Source organism: Dasypus novemcinctus, chromosome 1 (genome assembly GCF_030445035.2).
Source record: "Dasypus novemcinctus isolate mDasNov1 chromosome 1, mDasNov1.1.hap2, whole genome shotgun sequence".
Lineage (NCBI taxonomy): Eukaryota > Metazoa > Chordata > Mammalia > Cingulata > Dasypodidae > Dasypus > Dasypus novemcinctus.
Window position 1 is genome coordinate 140,629,358 of NC_080673.1, and position 19,599 is coordinate 140,648,956.

The following is a 19,599-nucleotide window of genomic DNA, read 5'->3' on the forward strand; positions in this document are numbered from 1 at the left end:
ACAAGGTTTTGGGAGAGAAATCAAGCCAACCCAGGCTGATTGTGTAACCAATTAATTAATCTGAAGGTGAAGAAATAGGGAAAAGGAGGCAACAAAGAAGCACAGGTAAAGTATGGTCTCAAAGAGAATGGACCTTGAGGAGTTACCAAGTCCAAAGTGCAAAGCTGTAGTCACCATATTGATTCAGTGACCCATGCTTTCATAGTACCCAGAAAACATCTGTAGGGATTGGCAAAAACGTCTATTAAACCATGGCTTAATAGGAAAATATTCTTTTTATTTTATTTTATTTTATTTTTTAAAATCTCTGCCCTTCATTAAAGTACCGTCATCTCCTTGACATAACATTTACAAAACTGTCAAGGAATGTGATTGCCACATTCTTAGCAAGTTCTTGACGAGTGTTACTTTTTCCTTTCAATTTGTTATCCTTTCATTTTTCCTAAGATTTTTGCTGAGCACAGCAAGTTGTCCTCTGTACTAAAAGGAAAGAAAATTTGGAACAATACAAAGTTATATTTCAGAATAAGCAATCTAAAATAAATGAAATATGTTTTGTTCATTCCTCAGCATATTTGTCTAAATGGGAGCAAAGCTTTACGGGAGATGTCTTGTATATATTACCTATTTGATTCTCTGAATGGCTTATGGCCATAATTATTTAAATTAAAGTCTTTCTTTTAGTCCATTAGAAATAAAAAATGAGCCTTCATTTATATTTTGGATGCATGGAAAGAAAAATAAATAAAACCCCACAATGATAGATTCTAATATCAAAGAAAATTACAGTTTTTCTCCTCTTAATTGAGAATATTCAGAGAAGCAAGAAGCTTATGCACATTCTTTCAAATTATCACCTGAAGCAGTAACTATTAAGCTGTCTTGTCAAGTGCTGCTTGGCTTGCATTTTTAATAATATTTGTAGTACCTTGGACTTTGTACAGACAAAGACTGTGAAATGCTTGGTTCATAAGCCAGGAATCTGCTGCTATTCCAAATATTTTAACTTACTAGCAGCATCTGACTGGAATATATGATGAAGAAATAGGCCTTCTATAAATCATTCAAGGCCAAGGATTTGAAATCCATTTGTGTTTTGCATTGGATGCCTATTCTTTGAAAATAAAAGAAATCATTACAATTGAAATAATGTAGCATTTTTATTTCTTTTCTCCAGTGTAGAGCCTTTTGATGTTGTTTTCTGTCTTACTGATTCAAATAATATTTAATTAATCTTAAATTACAGGAAATTGATAATTTTTACTGTTTTCATTTGGTTAGTGAGCTGTCCTTTTGCATGAAATATTAATCATGTCATTCAAGAGTCATTTATAATAGAGAATGATACCTAAGTTATTTCAGAAAGACTATTTAAGTAGTTTATTTACAGAGTGCTGAAATAGAAAGCTGATTTAGAAAACCAGAGGCTAAGTTGAGTTTATGTATGTTTATATATTTTGAGAGCACAAAATGAGATTAAATGAAAAAAAAAAAAACACTAAGGCTTCCTGTAACATCATAGTATAGAAGTTGTTAGGCAAGAAAAAATCTGGATGTCTCTCTTGTGAATTTAAGGATCACAGCTGTTTAACTCTTTAGTAGCTTTTTCTTATGTCTCTCTGGTGGCAAATAGAATCTTGATAGAAATAGCTAAGGTATATGATTTAGTTGCATCACTCGGCCCTCCACATTTTTCATTTGTGAGTTGAACAGAATCAAGAAATATTGCTCTATTTAATTTAGTGTCTGAAGAAATGAACTCTTATGAATTTTATCATTATGTATAAGAACTAATGTGTAAAATCACACAACTTGTATTTATTGAAAGTGAGATTTCATTGCTCTGGTTGATTCAGGGGGCATTTTAAATGGTGAAAATCAAATTATATGTACATTTTTGGTAGACATGTCTTCTATACAGTTTCAAAGTTTCTGAACTTACAATGATATATTTATGAAGAATAAAAAATTTGGTATTATATTATTCATGGCATTAGTAAGGTACATTGAGCGTCTCAAAACTGGTGCATTTTACTGGAAAAGAGATAAGTTTATATTTGTTATTTGACCGAATGAAAGTTTGAAAAATATAAATAATACTTATTTTTCCTATATTATATCTCTCCTGAACTGTGCATGAACGATTGCATTGGTAAAAAAGAATTAATAGTGCCCTTATGATAACACAAGATGTCATGTAGAAGTTGAAATGACAAAACTGTCCATATTAGTAATCTATAATTTCTGTCCCTACATTTTATCTAATTCTGTTTATATTGGAATAAATCCATGAATAAACATTTAGTTATCCCATTTGTAGATGTGTCCTGAGTAGCTGGGTTCAAAGAAATAAAGACCTATTTTAATTTTAAACTGATTTTCTTCTAAATTTCATAACATGAATGGGTTACTGTAACATGATAGAATGAAATAAATGACTGTGGACTTATATGTGACATTTCTTCTCCCTTCCTTTCCACATTTACTGTTCTCTTTTATTTTTTTATTTTTTAAAAAAAATTTTACTTCCTTTTCCTTTCAAAATTTATCTACCACGTTAAGTTTTATACATAACCTTCTTCCAAATGTACCTATGTTCTTTTCTTCCCTCCTTATTAACTCTATAACATTCAATTTTCTTTTATTTTTATTAAATCTATGGTGTTCTAAGGCATGTTATTCAATATATTTACCTTGAATAACCTTGGAGACAATGAATGATACATTATTAATTTCCTTAATTTGAAAGGGGATATTGTAATTTTTGTGGTTTAGTCCACAAGCTCCTTCTCTCATTATTATATATTGAGGCTTTATAAATCTACACCTGCATTTGCTTTCTCTGATTATATTTGCTATTTTTCCCTGATAATTTTCTATTTGATTTTTTCATTTTTCTGTTTTATGTTGTACAGTGGGAAGAGATTGGTGAAGTTGATGAAAATTATGCTCCTATCCACACATACCAAGTATGCAAAGTTATGGAACAGAATCAGAATAACTGGCTTTTGACCAGTTGGATCTCCAATGAAGGTGCTTCCAGAATCTTCATAGAACTCAAGTTTACCCTGCGAGACTGCAACAGCCTTCCAGGTGGACTGGGGACTTGTAAGGAAACGTTTAACATGTTTTACTTTGAGTCAGATGATGAAAATGGGAGGAACATCAAGGAAAATCAGTACATCAAAATTGATACCATTGCTGCTGATGAGAGCTTTACAGAACTCGATCTTGGTGACCGTGTTATGAAACTGAACACAGAAGTCAGAGATGTAGGACCCCTAAGCAAAAAGGGATTTTATCTTGCTTTTCAAGATGTTGGTGCTTGTATTGCTCTAGTTTCTGTGCGTGTGTACTATAAAAAATGTCCTTCTGTGATACGACACTTGGCAGTCTTCCCTGACACAATCACTGGAGCTGATTCTTCACAGTTGCTCGAAGTGTCAGGCTCCTGTGTCAACCATTCAGTGACAGATGAACCACCCAAAATGCACTGCAGTGCTGAAGGGGAGTGGCTGGTGCCCATTGGAAAATGCATGTGCAAGGCAGGATATGAAGAGAAAAATGGCACCTGTCAAGGTAAGGATTTGCCTGCAGATCTGCAGGAGCTGTCTGCTTCAATTGGATCATGTATATGTATTACCGTCAATGATTATGAGCAAATGACCTTTTACTTTGCTAATTTATGGAAATTATTTCTCTTCAAGTTTAATTTTTCTCTTCCCAGAATTTAAATATTTCTGGCAATGATAGAAGATTTGATGTAATATTTCATTGGATATACATAATACCAAGAGAGTATCTTGCTACAGAATTTTATTTTCTGTTCATTTTGCTTTCAGAAGTTTTATTTTTGAAAAACCCAACACAAAGGTTTAGTAATTTTTGTTGTATGATTATTGTCTGCTACTACTCTTATCTACTAAAAGTCATTTTCTAGTCTTTACTTGTATAAATTTTTAATGCTTCTTTCTGCATGCTCTTAACTACCTTTTAAAATTTCTTCAGAAATAAGTTCAGTTATGTGAACCCCTCAGGAAAACATTTGTAGCCTGATAAGACATAGTTTACTGTGCTGTTCATATGTTTGTTATTACATGCTTGCTTTTTAAAATTTACAGGTCAATTTTAAATTCATAATAAGTAGTGTCCTACAAACATAAGTGGTTTGGAGATAAAGCCAAGACAAAAAGGTCATTTTAAAGCAATGTGCACTTGATGATTTTTTTTTTCTGTTTTAACTTTTCTTTTGAATTGAAACTTGATCATGCATGCTTTCCTTTTGATTTGAAATTCCCTCATTTACCTACAGTGTACTGAAGTGCTTTTAAATGTGCATGTTTGTCAATGGTTTCCTTCAAGAGAATAGCACTTTATGCCAGAGTGAAGAACAGTTTACAGGGAAGAAAACAAGCAGCTTTCCCTTAAAAAAAAATAACCATCCTTCTCATGCTGAACTTATTTTCACTCTGATGTGTGCTTGTACTAAATGGTAATAGGAGTTAATGAGCATTAACTGAGGACACCAAATGCTTAGTATTCCCTTAGACTACCTGGTAGCTAAAGATGCATTTTTTTTCTTTGTTTGTAAATTTACAATGTACTGTGAAACAAAATTGCTCAACCTTGTTGAGCCTTGACTGTACATTGGTTATAGATACAAGAAACAAAACAAGCAAAATTAGTTGTAAATCACAGTGGCCTTGCTTATTTCTCTTCTGAAATACATTGCATGATACTTAAATTTCCTTTTTCACAGATATGAATCATATTGTCTTTGGGGTTGAATTGAAAGGAAAATTATGACTAACATGATGTCGACTTTTCTTTTTGAGTTGTCTTCTTGTTTTAAGGTGAGAGTATTGTAGAACCCAGAAGCAGGAGTTTAAAATATTGTTAAATACATCTCAGTATTTTCCCTGACATACTGTAAAAAAGCATTTTATTAATAATTTCTAGGGTTTTGTATACTAGTTTTCTAAAGCAGCATGTTCTAGTTGATATTTGTTTGCACAATTTTTAAGAATGTTATATGGTCATTTTAGTTAGAACGTAATGACCTTTGTCTTCATTGAGATTGACGTAGTGTACAAAAGGCCTCTGCATTTTTAGAGAATCAATTTTGATTGTTTCTGGGAATAAAACATTTTGCTGATGCTCATCGTGAAAAAATCTTGAGGAAGTAGTGTTCTGACAAGAATGTTTCTTAGTGCTAACATTTAGCACAATCTTTTCCTCTTTGTCTCCTCTCATCCTTCTCTTAATAATTGAATGATGGAGATACATCTGAGTGAAATAAACTGGAGAATCTGCATTGCAGAAAACTTTCCTAAACTGGACCCTGTCTTAATTAATCCATTTATTACCCCATTCTGGTAGTAAGAGAGGTGGCTGTGGTGGTTGTATAGACTGTGGTACACAGCACCGAAGGGGAATCATACAAAATGTTGTCTATGTGAATAGTGCCTCCTGGTGTTTTGCACTGTCATATGGTGCTACATTAGGAGAAATTTCATGTTTCTTCTGTAAATAATTTATTGATAGACTAACTCATGAAATGAATAAATAAATGTTGAAGGTTTGTTTGGAGAATTAAGGTATCATAGATACTTCAAGGCATTAATATCTATGTATAATATGAATATGTAAATGTAAAACATATGTGTGAGTGTGTGTGTCATATAAAATGCCACCATGAGTCCAACTTATCCTATAATGGTAATGAACTATTCCCAGGCCTTTAAGTAAGGATCTTGATGTTTTGGAACGATCCTTGTTGATAGATCAGCAACCAAGAAATAACTCTTGACATCTCCTTCCTACATGCTATCAGTTCCAATCCATCACACAGTACTTATAAGAAATTACCATTTTCCTTAAACCCATTCACTTCTCTCAATCTCCTATTTCTTCCAATTTCTAAGCATGCCTTGTGGGGATTTTATTTTCACATATAATGAATGACTATCTATGGCCTTAATTTTTTAATCATATGAATGTTTCACCTATTCAAAATACAAATCTGGTTGTGTCATTCACCCATCCAACCTCACTTTTAATTTTGTCCCATACACAAACTTTATGTCTTTCAATGATTTCTTTTAGATAAAGTGTTTACAATAAGAGACATGATTTTGTGCTTTTCAGTTCTCTAGACTCATCTTAATCTATGCGTAATATTCTCTCTACTACAGCCACACTGACTTTTTTTAAGTTTCTCAAAGCATTGTGCTCATTTCTACTTCCATTCCTCTCTATTCTGTTCCCTCCATTGGAACACTCTTCTACCTATCTTTATGCTTAGTTAATTCATACTTATCCCTCAGATCTGTACTGCACCATCTACTTTTCAGTGATGTTTTCCCTAAACCTTCAAATTAGGTCAAGCTTCACTGTGTACATAATGCCATATATCTTCCCTTCATAGAACCAATTAAAATTAAGATTTTGCATCTATATGCCTATTTATTATTTAATTAATGAGTATCCCTACCACATTAGACTGCACACTCCTTGATGTCAGGAGTTATGTTTGTTTATCTTTTTTTTTTAAAGAAGTTTGCTGTTATTTATTTATTTATTTATTTATTTATTTATTTATTTATTTATCTATCTTTCCTTCTCCTCTCCCCAACCCCCAAACCCAGTTGTCTGTTCTCTGTGTCTATTTGCTGCGTCGTCTTCTTTGTCTGCTTCTGTTGTTGCCAGCGGCATGGGAATCTGTGTTTTCTTTTTGTTGTCATCTTGTTGTGTCGGCTCTTGTGTGGATGGTGCCATTCTTGGGCAGGCTGCACTTTGTTTCACGCTGGGCGGCTCTCCTTATGGGGTGCACTCCTTGCGCGTGGGGCTCCCCTACGCGGGGGACACCCCTGTGTGGCACAGTACTCCCCGTGGGCCAGCTCCACAAGGGTAGGAGGCCTGGGGTTAGAACCACGGACCTCCCATGTGGTAGATGCACGCCCTAACTACTGGGCCATATCCGCTTCCCTGTTTGTTTATCTTCAGGAATGAGAAAGTGTTCAAGAGGCAAGAGGAAGGGAAACTGAATTCAAGAGAGAGGAAATAGACTGTGCAAAGACACAAAATATTGCGCTTTTTATTGATTGACATTTTTAGTCTTTGTATTTATCTTAGAAAAATCTCCTTGGGCACAAAATTGATAAATGTTTTTCTTAAATCTCTTTTTTCTGTTATCCATCCAAATTTTCAAATCCCAAGTATTAAATCCTATGTGATTGGCACTTCATATATTAAATAACATAGAGGCCATCTTGGATGAATTTTGTAGATCTCTTAAACATTACATATTGAAATGTGTTTTTAATATGGTCTTATTGCATATTGACATATAATTTCTCAGTTTCTTTGATAATCAAAGCAGTTTGGGATTTAATTAAAGATATAACGGGAAATTGAAGTTTGAGTAAATCTGTTGCAAGATTATCATACATTATATTTATTTAGTCTGCGCTGGGTGGTGACTGGTTGGTAAGGATCATGCCCATGTGAACGTGCCTGTGCTAGGTCTGATGGAGGCTCAGGGCTTTTGAAGATTGAACCTTTGGGGTTCAGACCACTAAGCAGCTCACTGACATATATAGCCTCAACACAGAGGCCAACAGACTGTTCCCATTGATTTAGTAAATCATGCTTTGTCATCTTCATGGCCCTTCATTTAACTTCCTTTAAGAGAAACTGACTACCTTTCCGGTTATAATCTGGTTTTGACAAGATAACAAAATACTCTGGTTTCTATTGTATAACTTAAAATAATGTACATTTATTTCTGTAAGACTTACATGCCTGGATTTTCTATAATAAATAGCCTTAAATATACAAATTTATTTCTTTGCAATGCTTATTTTCAGAACCAAAAAATGTATTAAATCCATTTATCCAATTATGTACCTCTACTTTTTATTTATCATTATTTCTCATGAAATTCATGCTATTTTTTCCTGAAGCATCATGTGAAAGTTTTTTTTTTTTTTTTTTAGTACAATAGTGTTAGCAAAAACCCATTTTGGAAGTTTCTGCTTTTTATTGAAGTGCATGTGTTTGACAGAAATAATTGAGTTCACATGAATCAAAAGTTGCCTGCTGAGTTTTCTTGTGATTATGTTGCTGACTTACTCAGATGCCAGGCAAGACCACTAATCTTCACCAGTTGCTATTGGAATGAAGTAGTAATTTGAAATTACTCCTAGATAATTATAGTTTCACTTATATCAAATGAAGGAAGACATTTAGGTTGTGGGTCATTGCCAGAACCAGTCAGAGTGAAAAAAAGTGTTTCGTGTATGCTAAAATACAGGGTGAGGGGTGGGAGGAGGTTACACACTGAGGGCTGTGGAGAAAAAGCACTTATTAATTGTCCAACTGAGAGATGATTGCACAGCAAGGAAAATGTAGTGAAAATATTCAGCTTAAGCAAGAGCCTTGATTCAGAAACAGTACATATACTGTGGGGAGTAATATGTCAATCATTCATACTTCTGGTGAATATTTATGTTTGAAACAAAATTGGCTGGAAATATGGCTTATTAGGTGTTCACATAATTATGCATTGGAGAGCCTATTTAATTTTAATTAGGATTATTACCAAATAATATCAAGGGGGTTTGGCCTTTGACTCTCCTTGTTATCCAACCAAAGAAAACAGATTTTAAATTCAAACTTTTAACAAAGGATGATTATGGAAGTTCAGAGTACCTAAGAAGCACAAGCATGCATGCATATGTACATCTGCATGTTTATGTATGTGCGTTTGTGCATGTGTCCTGCTGTTGAGGAAAACCACCAAGGTAATTAAGTAGTTAAGTCTGTTCATGGTAGTATACTTGAAAATAATAAAATAGATGATCTTTCTTTCTCTTTCTTTCTCTCTCTCTCTCTTCCTTTTCCTTCTTTTTCTTCTCTTTCTTTCTTAACAGTCCCCTTGATTAGTTTTGTTTGTTTTCTGTTAACGTTTTAGAGCATGCATTGCCTTTTTTTGTTGCCCAAATCAAGATTTGTCAGCACTGACCCTATTGATATTGTGGACTTGGTAAATTTTTATTTGGGGAATGCCCTTTTCATTGTAGGATGTTTAGCAGCATTCCTGGCCTCTAGCAGGGAGATGGCAAGATGCCAGGAGCACATGCACAATACCTCCTCCCCACCAACTACCATCAGGGCAATCAAAAATTTCTCCAGATATTGTCAAATATCCCTTAGGGAACAAAATCATTCCCAGTTGTGAATCACTAATCTAAATAAATTCTCCCTTTCCTCAAATAAACTACCTACTGCTCAATCTAAATATATTTACAGATACAATTATAGACTCATTATCTTTGCAAAAGTGAATCTTCTAAAAAGTTCTGTGGAATGAGTGACACGCACATTTTGTAATGTAAATAATTTAACTTTGATAATATGGTGGGAAAGATACTGTTTGTCAGAGCCAGCACACTCTAGGAGTTAAAGCACATAGATTCTGAGCTAGAATGCCTGGATTCAAATTCTAACTCTGCCATTTATGTGCTCTGTAATTCCCTGCAAGCTATTTATACTCTGTTCCTGGATTTCCTCATCTCTAAGACAGTGAAAAGAATAATCCTCTTAGCAATCATGTAAGATATTCTATGAAATGTACTTAGAACACTGCTTATCACATTCTACTTATTCAATGAATATTAGTTATTCTTTATGTCTTCATTTAAAAAGTAAAAAGGTTTTACAGGAGTTTGTGTCTTTCTATTATAAATATAGGATAATTTTAGGTTATAAAATTATTTGGTTCCCTTGAACTAGATAATATAATATAGATTGTATATTATTGGGGAATTCTGCTTATCAAATGATGACTCTACATTTTTATTTATTGGTTTGATCAAAAAATATGTAAATATGATATGATCTCCTTTATCAAGATTTTGCTCAGAGATACAAAACTGAAAGATTTGCTCCTTGGTTATATATACTCACTCAATAGAGGAGTATACTCCTCTGTTGTCTTAGAGACAGAAATGCAGACAGATAAGCCTACAAACATGCATATGGAATCATATTTACAGTTATAATTGGTGAGAATTACTAAGGGGGTGTTAACATATACTTGCAGTGGGAGTGATTTTTTAGATAGGTTACTAAGAAAATGTTTCTCTGAAGAAGTGATTTTTAACATAGATATAAAAAAAGCCATGCAGAGGATAGAGAACAGCATTACCAACAAAGAGAGCTTCAAGTGCAGAGATATATTGTATTACATTAATCAAATTCATGTATATCTCTTTTCTTTCTAAAATTATATTAATATGCTTTTTCAATTTGTCTATTAAAATTCGAGTAATAAAATACCTACTAATTCCTGAGTTTGGTTATGGAGCTTATATATATAATCATTTTTAAGGATGGAGGAAGTCTAAGAAATATCTAGGGTCAAAAATGAACAATTCAGTTATTTTATAAGTGGTATTGGTGGTTTTGTTATTATAAATTATGACAGCCTTTGAAAGCTTTTTTTAAAGAAATAAATGTTTTATTGGTCCAACATTGGTTACTAACTTTTGATCTCCCATTTATGCATGGAATGAAGAGAATTGGCAATGATAGAAAGGAATAGAAGAAGGAAAACAACACATATTCTTGGAGACATTTTTAAACTTTATGTGCACTCTTAGTTTCTCACTCATGAAAGAATGTATATTAGTGAAGTCTTAAGGTTATTTTTAAAATTTTGAATAAATATAACATCTAAATGCTATGCCTTTATAGTTATAGTAATAGCTACTTTGTTACTTTTACTGTTGGTGTGTCTCTAGGATATTTTATTATGATGATACATTTCATATTGTCACTGTGCAAATGAACTTTAACATGAATGGACTTGAGCTTCATAATTACCACATGGATGGAGAAGTAGTGATTATGTTTTATAGTAAGGTGTCTCATGCATGTGCAAAACAATTTTTGATAATTAAACATTAATAACCTATTAAATGAAATACAGTGGATAGGCTCTTATAATTATTATAAAAAAGACAGTCGTCAGAAAATGTTTAAACAATAAAGATTATACTATGGCCATAACTCACTTGATATATTCAGAGCTGATTTTAAACCCATGAGAACATTTAAATGTCCTAGGAAATAAAAGCATAGTCTTTTTATTTTATTGTTTGCTTCATTTCTTTTTATCTGGATACCAGCAAAAGGACATTCATGAAGTCTGATAATATAAATCAATGCAGCTCTCATGGGGAAAGTTGTGTGCAAAAATTTAATGTCGAAAAGAAGTGTGATCTAGCTAAGATCTCAGGGTTAGGTCTCAGATTCATGGAAGCTTAATATTCGAAAATGAATGAAAATGATTAGAAGTGAAGTATTCGACAATTGGATAAAACCATTAACTAGCTTCAGAGGTTAAAACTGAACTTCTTGATTTTCAGGGGACTTCTTTGGGTGCAGTAAATTAATGGCAGTAGGATTTAAGGTAATACAACCCACAGTTCAAATCATGTTGTATGTAACTGACCAAATTGTAAAATCAGCTTGAACCCTACTTTCATTTGTAAAGTGGGTAAAACCGCATCTGCCACATAGGTTGTTGTTAGGATTGGATAAGATCATGCATGCAAACACTGCCTCCTTAAGGAGTGGTACATGGACCAGCAACATCAGCATCAACTGAAGCTTCTTAGAAATGTATAATTTCAGCCACCACCCTATAAAATCTGAATCAAAATATACATATTAGCAAGATGGCACAGTATTTCTTATGTCCATTCAAATTTGAGAAGCACAGATATAAAGGACTGAACAATATTCTATGATTGGAGCAAGTGTTCTTTACTTTTTTATTTTATAGATTGGGAAAGTAAGGTACAGATAAATTAGACCCATATAACTGCATAAGGTAAGGACAGAAATATGTTTATCCTAATCCCTTTGGATATATGTTATAATATTGACTTCTCCATGTTGTCAGAACTATAATACATTGATTTTACATTTTCTCCCTAATTCTTGAATACAGAATGCAAGTAACTAACTTTGGACAATATTAGACCTAGTGATATTATTGAGGTTTTAAAATTTTAATTCTACTAATTATGTCTTAATTTAGGAATCATATATATACTATCAATTTTTTCTCCCATTATCAAAAGCAGACAATATTTGGCAAATTAGGTAGAGGAAATCAAGCCACAGAAAAATAGAGATAAAAATATGACTGGCATTCTTGTCCCAGTCACCCAGAATTATGAGTTCTCTATTTATTTTGTCCCTTTGGGGGATGATTGTGCTTTTTTCCTTGACTCATAGGAGTTCATCACATGATTTAACATTTCCTCCTAGTGGGGAGATATTAATGGTACCAAATTTTATCTAATTCTACTGTTCTAAACATTTTCAGTACAGCACAATCACTTTAAATCATATTGTTGTTCTTTAATTTAAAAAAAGTATAAATAAATAAATAAATAAATAAATGCATATTGTTTGCTGAGCCCACCTACAAAATATCAGATTCATTGTAAAGGACAAACTGGGGCAACGGTATTTTTTCACAGCTCCCCAGGTGATTGCAATGTGCAGCTAGGCTTTAGATGTACTACTGTAATAGTTAGAATTGCATCTTTGTGGTTTTGGTTACTAGCATTTGTGTAAATTTGCATTCCAAATCCTTATTTGGGGAATGCTAACTGATTTTTATTTGGAAAGATTATGTCCTCCCACATCAAGTGTTCACTCAGACACAGGTCTCTTAGTGTACTCCCTGTGCACCTGGGCGGATTTTTTTCCCTCTGTGCACTCTTTCACTGAGGGTGCAAATAGCACAGTTACTTTAGTACCCTTTTTGTTTCTTTTTTGTGTCTGTCATTGTGGACTGTCTTTCGCAGCCTGTTTTTATTTACTGATTTTCTTGTAATATTTTTGCATCAAAGCAAAACACAACAGAAAGAACCCCAAGTATTTTGTTGTATTAGATTTAGCATTTCTAGGGGTTTGTAGCTGGAACTTAGACCTTTGTGTTGTTATTAAACTGTCTGAAACAGTTAGCAAATCTTTCTCTTCAAATTACCAATACCATTTTAACATTGTAAGAAGAAGAAATATAATTGTTTTTTCTTCCAGAAGTAGCATTTAATGAATATTTATTAGGAGCAAAAACATTAGCTTTAAACTATAATGGCATTTGCAATAATTTGATTCACAGGATTTAGGAAAAATATTCCTCTCATGTCTTTACATCCTTTCCATTTTCTCTGATAGCAATTACTCAAGCTTTACAAAAAAATAATATTTATAAAAATTAATTTATGGAAATAGAGATCTTTGCTCAGAGAAAGAACTACAAAGAAACTTCTAAGAAATTTGTAAATCTTGATAACACAAAACTAATTGGTAGATGGTTTTGTTGAAAAAATTTTAGCATCAATAGTTCTAAGTGATACCACAAAATTAAATTTTATCCCATTGATCATCTCAGGAAATGCTGTAATTAAATCAAGTCATCCTGCATAAAAGAAATTAAAAGACATGAATTTAAAGGTGTTATGTTAATATTGCTTATTACAATAAAATTAATCATATTTTTTTTTCATGTGATCAAAATGGAGATAAAATACAGATGGAAAGCTTTTACATTCTGTAAACTCTGTACTACAATACAATAACTAAAAAACAATGATCCTTAAGTGCAGAGCAAAAAACTTTTTGATTTGGAGAGATTGATAACTAATTTTTAGCACTTCATGTGGCACTAACTTATGTATTAAAATGTAGCATGAGTTATAAATTCTCTGATGATCGGTTAACCAATAGAGAAATGAAAATCCACAAGAGGAGGAGGTTTACCTGCCTAATATTACATAGCCACCATTTATCAAAGCTGGGATTAGAATATTGTTTTTTTGTTTATTTGTTTTATTTTTTATCCCCCCCCCCCCAGCTTTTTTGCATGCTATCTGCTTTCTGTGTCCATTCTTCTGTGTCTGTATCTATTTTTATTTATATTCTCCACCCCCCTTGCAGCTTGCTTGCTGTCTGTTCTCTGTGTCCATTTGCTGTGCATTCTTCTGTGTTTTCTATTTTTTTGCTGCTCTCTCTTTTGGTTGTGTCACCTTGCTGAGTCAGCACTCTGTGGTGCTTGTGGGCCAGTGGTTCTTCGAGGCATGCAGGTGAGCCTGCCTTTACAAGGAGGCCTGGGGACAGGAACCCAGGACCTCCTATATGGTGATGGGACCCCAACTGACTGAGCCACAGCCACTTCCCAGAATATTGTTTTTAACATACTCTTTGTTCTAACATTATGCTTTATAACCACACCTGTTCAAAATTGTTTTTTTTTTGTAGTTTGTAATCACATATAGCATCAATGGTTAACCTGAATAAAAAGCACTGATTCTTATTAGAGTCCATATTTCTTTTAGGATTTACATGTTAAATGTTTTGTGTCTCTCCTGTGTAGATTTACTTAGTATACCTCTTCTTTGTAAAGCACTTGAAAAATCTACCTAACCCATCTTGAATTTTGCATAGAAAACTAACTAGTAACAAGTAGACATCACAATCGGTATCTATTTAATGAATCTCTCTATATATCTAGTTTATGTTGTTCATAAGACAGAAAGGTTAGTATACCTTTTATCAAAACTGTTTCCTTTTTTGCATTTAAATTTAACTTATACATTAGGTGAAGAATGACACACCTATTATTATAAAGAAGAAAGACATGGACTACTAACCATGGCATAGTTCTTTGTAGAAAGTATATCACTAGTTATAACAATAGAATATGTATTCTGAGCTTTCCATTAACTCATAACTGGTTTTCATGACATAAAAATGTTTTTGTATCTTTTATTTCTAATCATGGATGTGGAACACATTTTATCTCCTGGTAGTCACTTCTCTTTGGTGTTTAAATGCTCTAAGAACTGAAGTGATTTTATTGAAGTGCTTTGATCTTTCCTGAGATTGAAGATACCCTGTTCATTGGAATACTCCTAAGGTGAATTTTTAAAAAGTACAGGAAAGAAAAGGAAAAAGGAATCATAATTTGGGGGAAGTAACAATTAGAGCAAATGATAATTTGAGTGATCGATAATTCCATTTCTTTGATGGAACTGTTAGCAGGAACCAGACTTGGAGAATGAAGACTCCTGCTGTGTGATTGTAAAGGAGAATAATAATGCAATATTACATATGCATAAAGGTCTTTCCTCAGATGAATTCAAAGTGCTTTAAAGGAATTATATTAGGACATTTCTAAAATAAAGACTGGTTCTATAAAATGTTATTTTACGGGTTGGAAAGGTGTTTGATACGATTTTACCAAAGTTTTCCAGTGAGCTCATACTTCCATTTCCCATACTAACTTTACATTTACACCTCACAATCTGAAAGCAATATAATTACTTGCTCCTATGAATGAATCTCAACATTCATCTAATCCCAGTTTTTGCAGTGTTAAAAGCTTCTGTTTTTAGAACCATACTGACCTGTATTATTTATTTAAAATTCTCTTCAGAAGGTTTTTGTGTCTTCTGTTTTTGCTCTCATAGTGCAAGCATGATTTAATCCGTCAACACTGGTTTGCTTAACTGGTTTTGATTGTCTTCCATACTTTACTTAGATCTAGGCAGTTGCCTTTCAAGCATGTTGCTGCCCAGATAAATGAAATGTCACAACAGTGAGGACTTCTTGTTTTGTGACAGCAGTAACCTCCTTTGACACAGCCAGCCTTGGGGGCAGGGTGGTGAGGGAATTTAAACAATAATAATAGAGCAGACTTAAGTCAGGTCAGTGCTCTCCAGGCCCACATAGACTGATAGTAATAGAATAAAGGACTTAAATGCAGTGAAACTTCACTTCTTAATAAGGTGAAAATGAATGCAAAATAAGAATTCCTTTTTTATTTTTGCATTATGGATAAGAGAAAAACATCTGTTAGCAGTTTCCCTAAAATGACACTTGAAGATAGCATTTTATTTTTGTAGTTAGATTTCTTCCACACTTTATTGCCAGGTCCTGAGATGTTATTGCTCTTAATACATAACATTAGAATCTAATCATAGAAAGAAATTTTCCACTGCCTTCCACTTTAATAAAAATATTGTATGTAATTTCAATGCCTGGATTCGATTTTAAAGATTGGGGGTTCATGAAGTTTAGTACTTGACACAAAGAAAACCCTTAGTACATGCTATTTAGCTTTAAGTCTTTAAAGCAAATTCTGTGAGAGTTAAGTCTACACTGAGTTTTGTTTTGTTTTGTTTTTTCAAACACATTTACTGGTGTTTTTAACACCATCCTGGAAAGGTTGCCTACCATTCCAGAGCACGTGGCTACTGGGATATAGGAGCATTCTGCATCCAGCCTGCATCAGGTCAAATGTAAATAGGATAGCCCAGCCTTTCAAGGCCCGGAAGCTTTCTTAGTATGAGTTTATGCGTGTATAATTGTGAAAATTTTGACCACAATTTCAAAGGGAAATAAACTGAATCAAATAGGTATGTTGAAAGTTACCAAATGTATATTACAGGAAAGGAGAATCAATTTTTTTTTAAAATGCCTTCATAGGGAACTGAAGGAAGAAAAAAGTAAGAATTCAGTGCACACAGAATTTGATGAAATGGAATTGTGGAACTCTGATGAAGGTGAAAGTATTAACCAGAGGCAACTTGCCATAACCAAGGAATGTCTGGCTAGAGTATTCCTGTGATCAAGCTTTGGGAAGGTAGGCATTATTTTTATTTGAAGTTAGAAGGGAGTAGGATTAAAGCCAGTGGGAGAAGATCTTTATTCCTAGGAAATCCAAAAGTGGGCCAAAGGGAATAAGTTGACTTTAAAGTGGAGTGTAAAAAGCAAAAATATAACAAAAAAGAATAGGAGTCCTAAGAACTTGAACACCAGAAATGTCAGGGAATATTAATTGGGTTGGTAAGGGGAAAAAAAAAAGAAGAGGAGTTGACATTGACTGCAAAGCCTTGCTATATGTCGGCACTGTTAAATGTTTTATTTGCATCCTCTCTTTGAAGCTTGACAACATCTATGAACCCCAGTTCGTTACATAGCAAGTGAAGCCAGAGAGTTTAATTTTATTAAGACCACAGAAGCAAAGAGAAGAAAGAGACAAACTGGCATTCGAAAACAAATGTGTTCACTTCAAAGTCTGTGTCTTTCCATCATATTGAGTGTACTTCATTAAAATACATTTGAAATTGACTTATGTCACCTTGACTCAGATCACCTGTGTGCTTAATCAGTTGCATTAGGAGTTGTCCTGTAGTGCACGTCAGTGACGGACATACCCAGAAAGATCTGGGAATCGCGTTGTCTTTAGAGGAGATGTTGTCTGTTTTCTGACCTCAAACTGAGGAAGTGGAAGGCAATTCAAGGCAGCTAGAAAGGAAACATGATGTGTTTGGAGAATGGAACAAATAAAGTGAAGAGACTGCAGGACTTGAGCGGGAAAAACAGGTCAGTATTCTGAAGCTCTTACTTTGGACAGTGTAGGCCCTGTGATTAGGCTATACAGATAGGAGTCAAACTAGAATTTATAACATATTTTCTATGGGAACTTCCAAATGGGAAAAACAAACAAACCAACCCACAAAACTTCTGAAATAAAACCAATATGCATGTTATATTTGGGAGAGACAGCATGGTCAATAGGTTGAGAACTTTCAATCCATTTCTAATTTATGGGGTATTCCATGTTCACATATGGTACATTGCCTCACTTGTCTGCTCCCAGAAACAGAACAAGGAAACTTGTTTGTTTTTTTTAATGTTTTTGGGCTTTGGAGTATTGAAAAGTCATTTTATCCAAGCTTAATTTATTTTCTTGTTTTTACTATTTGCTTGGCCACGGGGTTTGGAAACAATGAAACAAAATCAGATTGTGGAGACCTCCTCAGGATTCTGACTGGATAATACCCCCTGTCCCTGTCGACCCTGTCTGACATTTAGGTTTTTATCTCCACAGTAAGGTAGCTGAATGATTGTTCATATCCTCCCGACCGATGAAATTACACAATTAGCAGGTACAAGCTTTCTAACTGGAGGAGACTTTCATTTTGAAGTCTTTTCAGGGCGTTCTTTACGGTTGAAAGTTGATAAGGAACAGAACACAGAACAAAACAAAACAGCACAAAAGTAACAGATGAACCAAGATATTTCATTAAAATAGTACAATTAAAATTATTGTGACTGCTCTATTAACTGAACTAAGTTAAACAATCAGCCTGATAATGTAGGCAAATGCACTTAACATTCTTATGCATAACATAGATGTCTTGTAGGAAAAAAAATAGTTCATATATGTGCATTATTATACCCAGTTTCATGGCAAGTTTGTAGAAAACAGTTTGATCCTGACAAAAACCAAGCCAGAAGTATACTGTTATTTCTATATTATAATTGAGGAAATTGAATCTGAAATATATTTCAATTAAAGTTTTCTAAGAAACCTGCATTATTAGTAGTTAGCATCAAATACAGTTTTGTTAGGCTTTAATGTACATTAACTTTGAAAAAAATACTGATTATTCTAAATTCCCAGAATGTATCCCACTTCTAAGTTTTTTTTTTTTTTTTAACTTCAGTTCTTAGAGTCATTTGGGGAAGAATATATAGCCACATGACAAGCACAGAAATGATTACAGCATGGCTGTGAAGAAATAATAGCTGTTACTTGTTTTGAAAAATCAAATTCAAAGATCAATATTTGATGATTATAGGATTAGGTATAAAAAGAACTAGTTCTATTTGAATATCTACATACCAATTCTAAAAGGACCACAACTGAAATCAATATTGTATAATTATTTTATAACATGAGAATATGACCTACTTTTAATCGGAAAATGTTATGTTAAATTGGATATTATATGAAATTGCTAATATATGATCATTTTAAAGTACCAAAAATAGTAGTTTCCTATTATTCAAACTAATATATATGTAAACACATACTTTTAATATTCAGTGATGTTTTCTCTTCCTATATTTCAAGGATATAATCCAGGAAATTATTCCATACAATAAATAGATTAAAAAACTCAATATTTTATAATTCTAAAATATTAGGAATGTAACTATAAACCAAAATACCCTGAAATTCTCTTTTCTTTACTTCTTTTTCCTTCCCTTCCTCCCTTCATCTTCTCTCTCTAGCTGCCATTTTTTCCTCTTTTCTTTCTGTTTTGTTACTATGATCACTTCAATTACAAATTTCAGATTTTTCAGTTTATTTGATGAAAACAAAGGTTATTTTTTTTTACTTTAGAATGTTAAATATTACTGTGAGGATTGCTTTATAAATATCTGTTGGAGTTCCTGTTTCAATTCCTTTTGGCAAATGCCTTGGAGTGGAATTGCTGGGTCATATATTAATACTTGGTTTAACTTTTGAGACACTGCCAAACTATCTTTCCACAGTGGCTTCACAATTTAACAGTGGATGAAGGTTCTCCACATTGTCACCAATATTTATTATTTTCCATTTAAAAATAGTAGCCAACCATGGTATCTCATTTAAAAAATTTTTCATTTCCATAATAACTTATGATGCAGAGCATTTTTTATGTGCTTATTGGCCATTTG

The 19,599-nt window shown here is 33.2% G+C and overlaps 1 protein-coding gene across 16 annotated transcripts in view; it reads left to right on the forward strand.

The window, feature by feature from the left end:
- EPHA5 (EPH receptor A5) overlaps positions 1-19,599 on the forward strand; it is a 374,629-nt gene that overhangs the window by 81,568 nt on the left and 273,462 nt on the right. For all 16 annotated transcript variants that reach the window (XM_058297774.2, XM_058297793.2, XM_058297763.2 and 13 more), the window contains exon 3: positions 2,916-3,579. In XM_058297774.2, the coding sequence (XP_058153757.1) occupies positions 2,916-3,579 (664 nt within the window). The remainder of the gene's footprint in view (positions 1-2,915; positions 3,580-19,599) is intronic.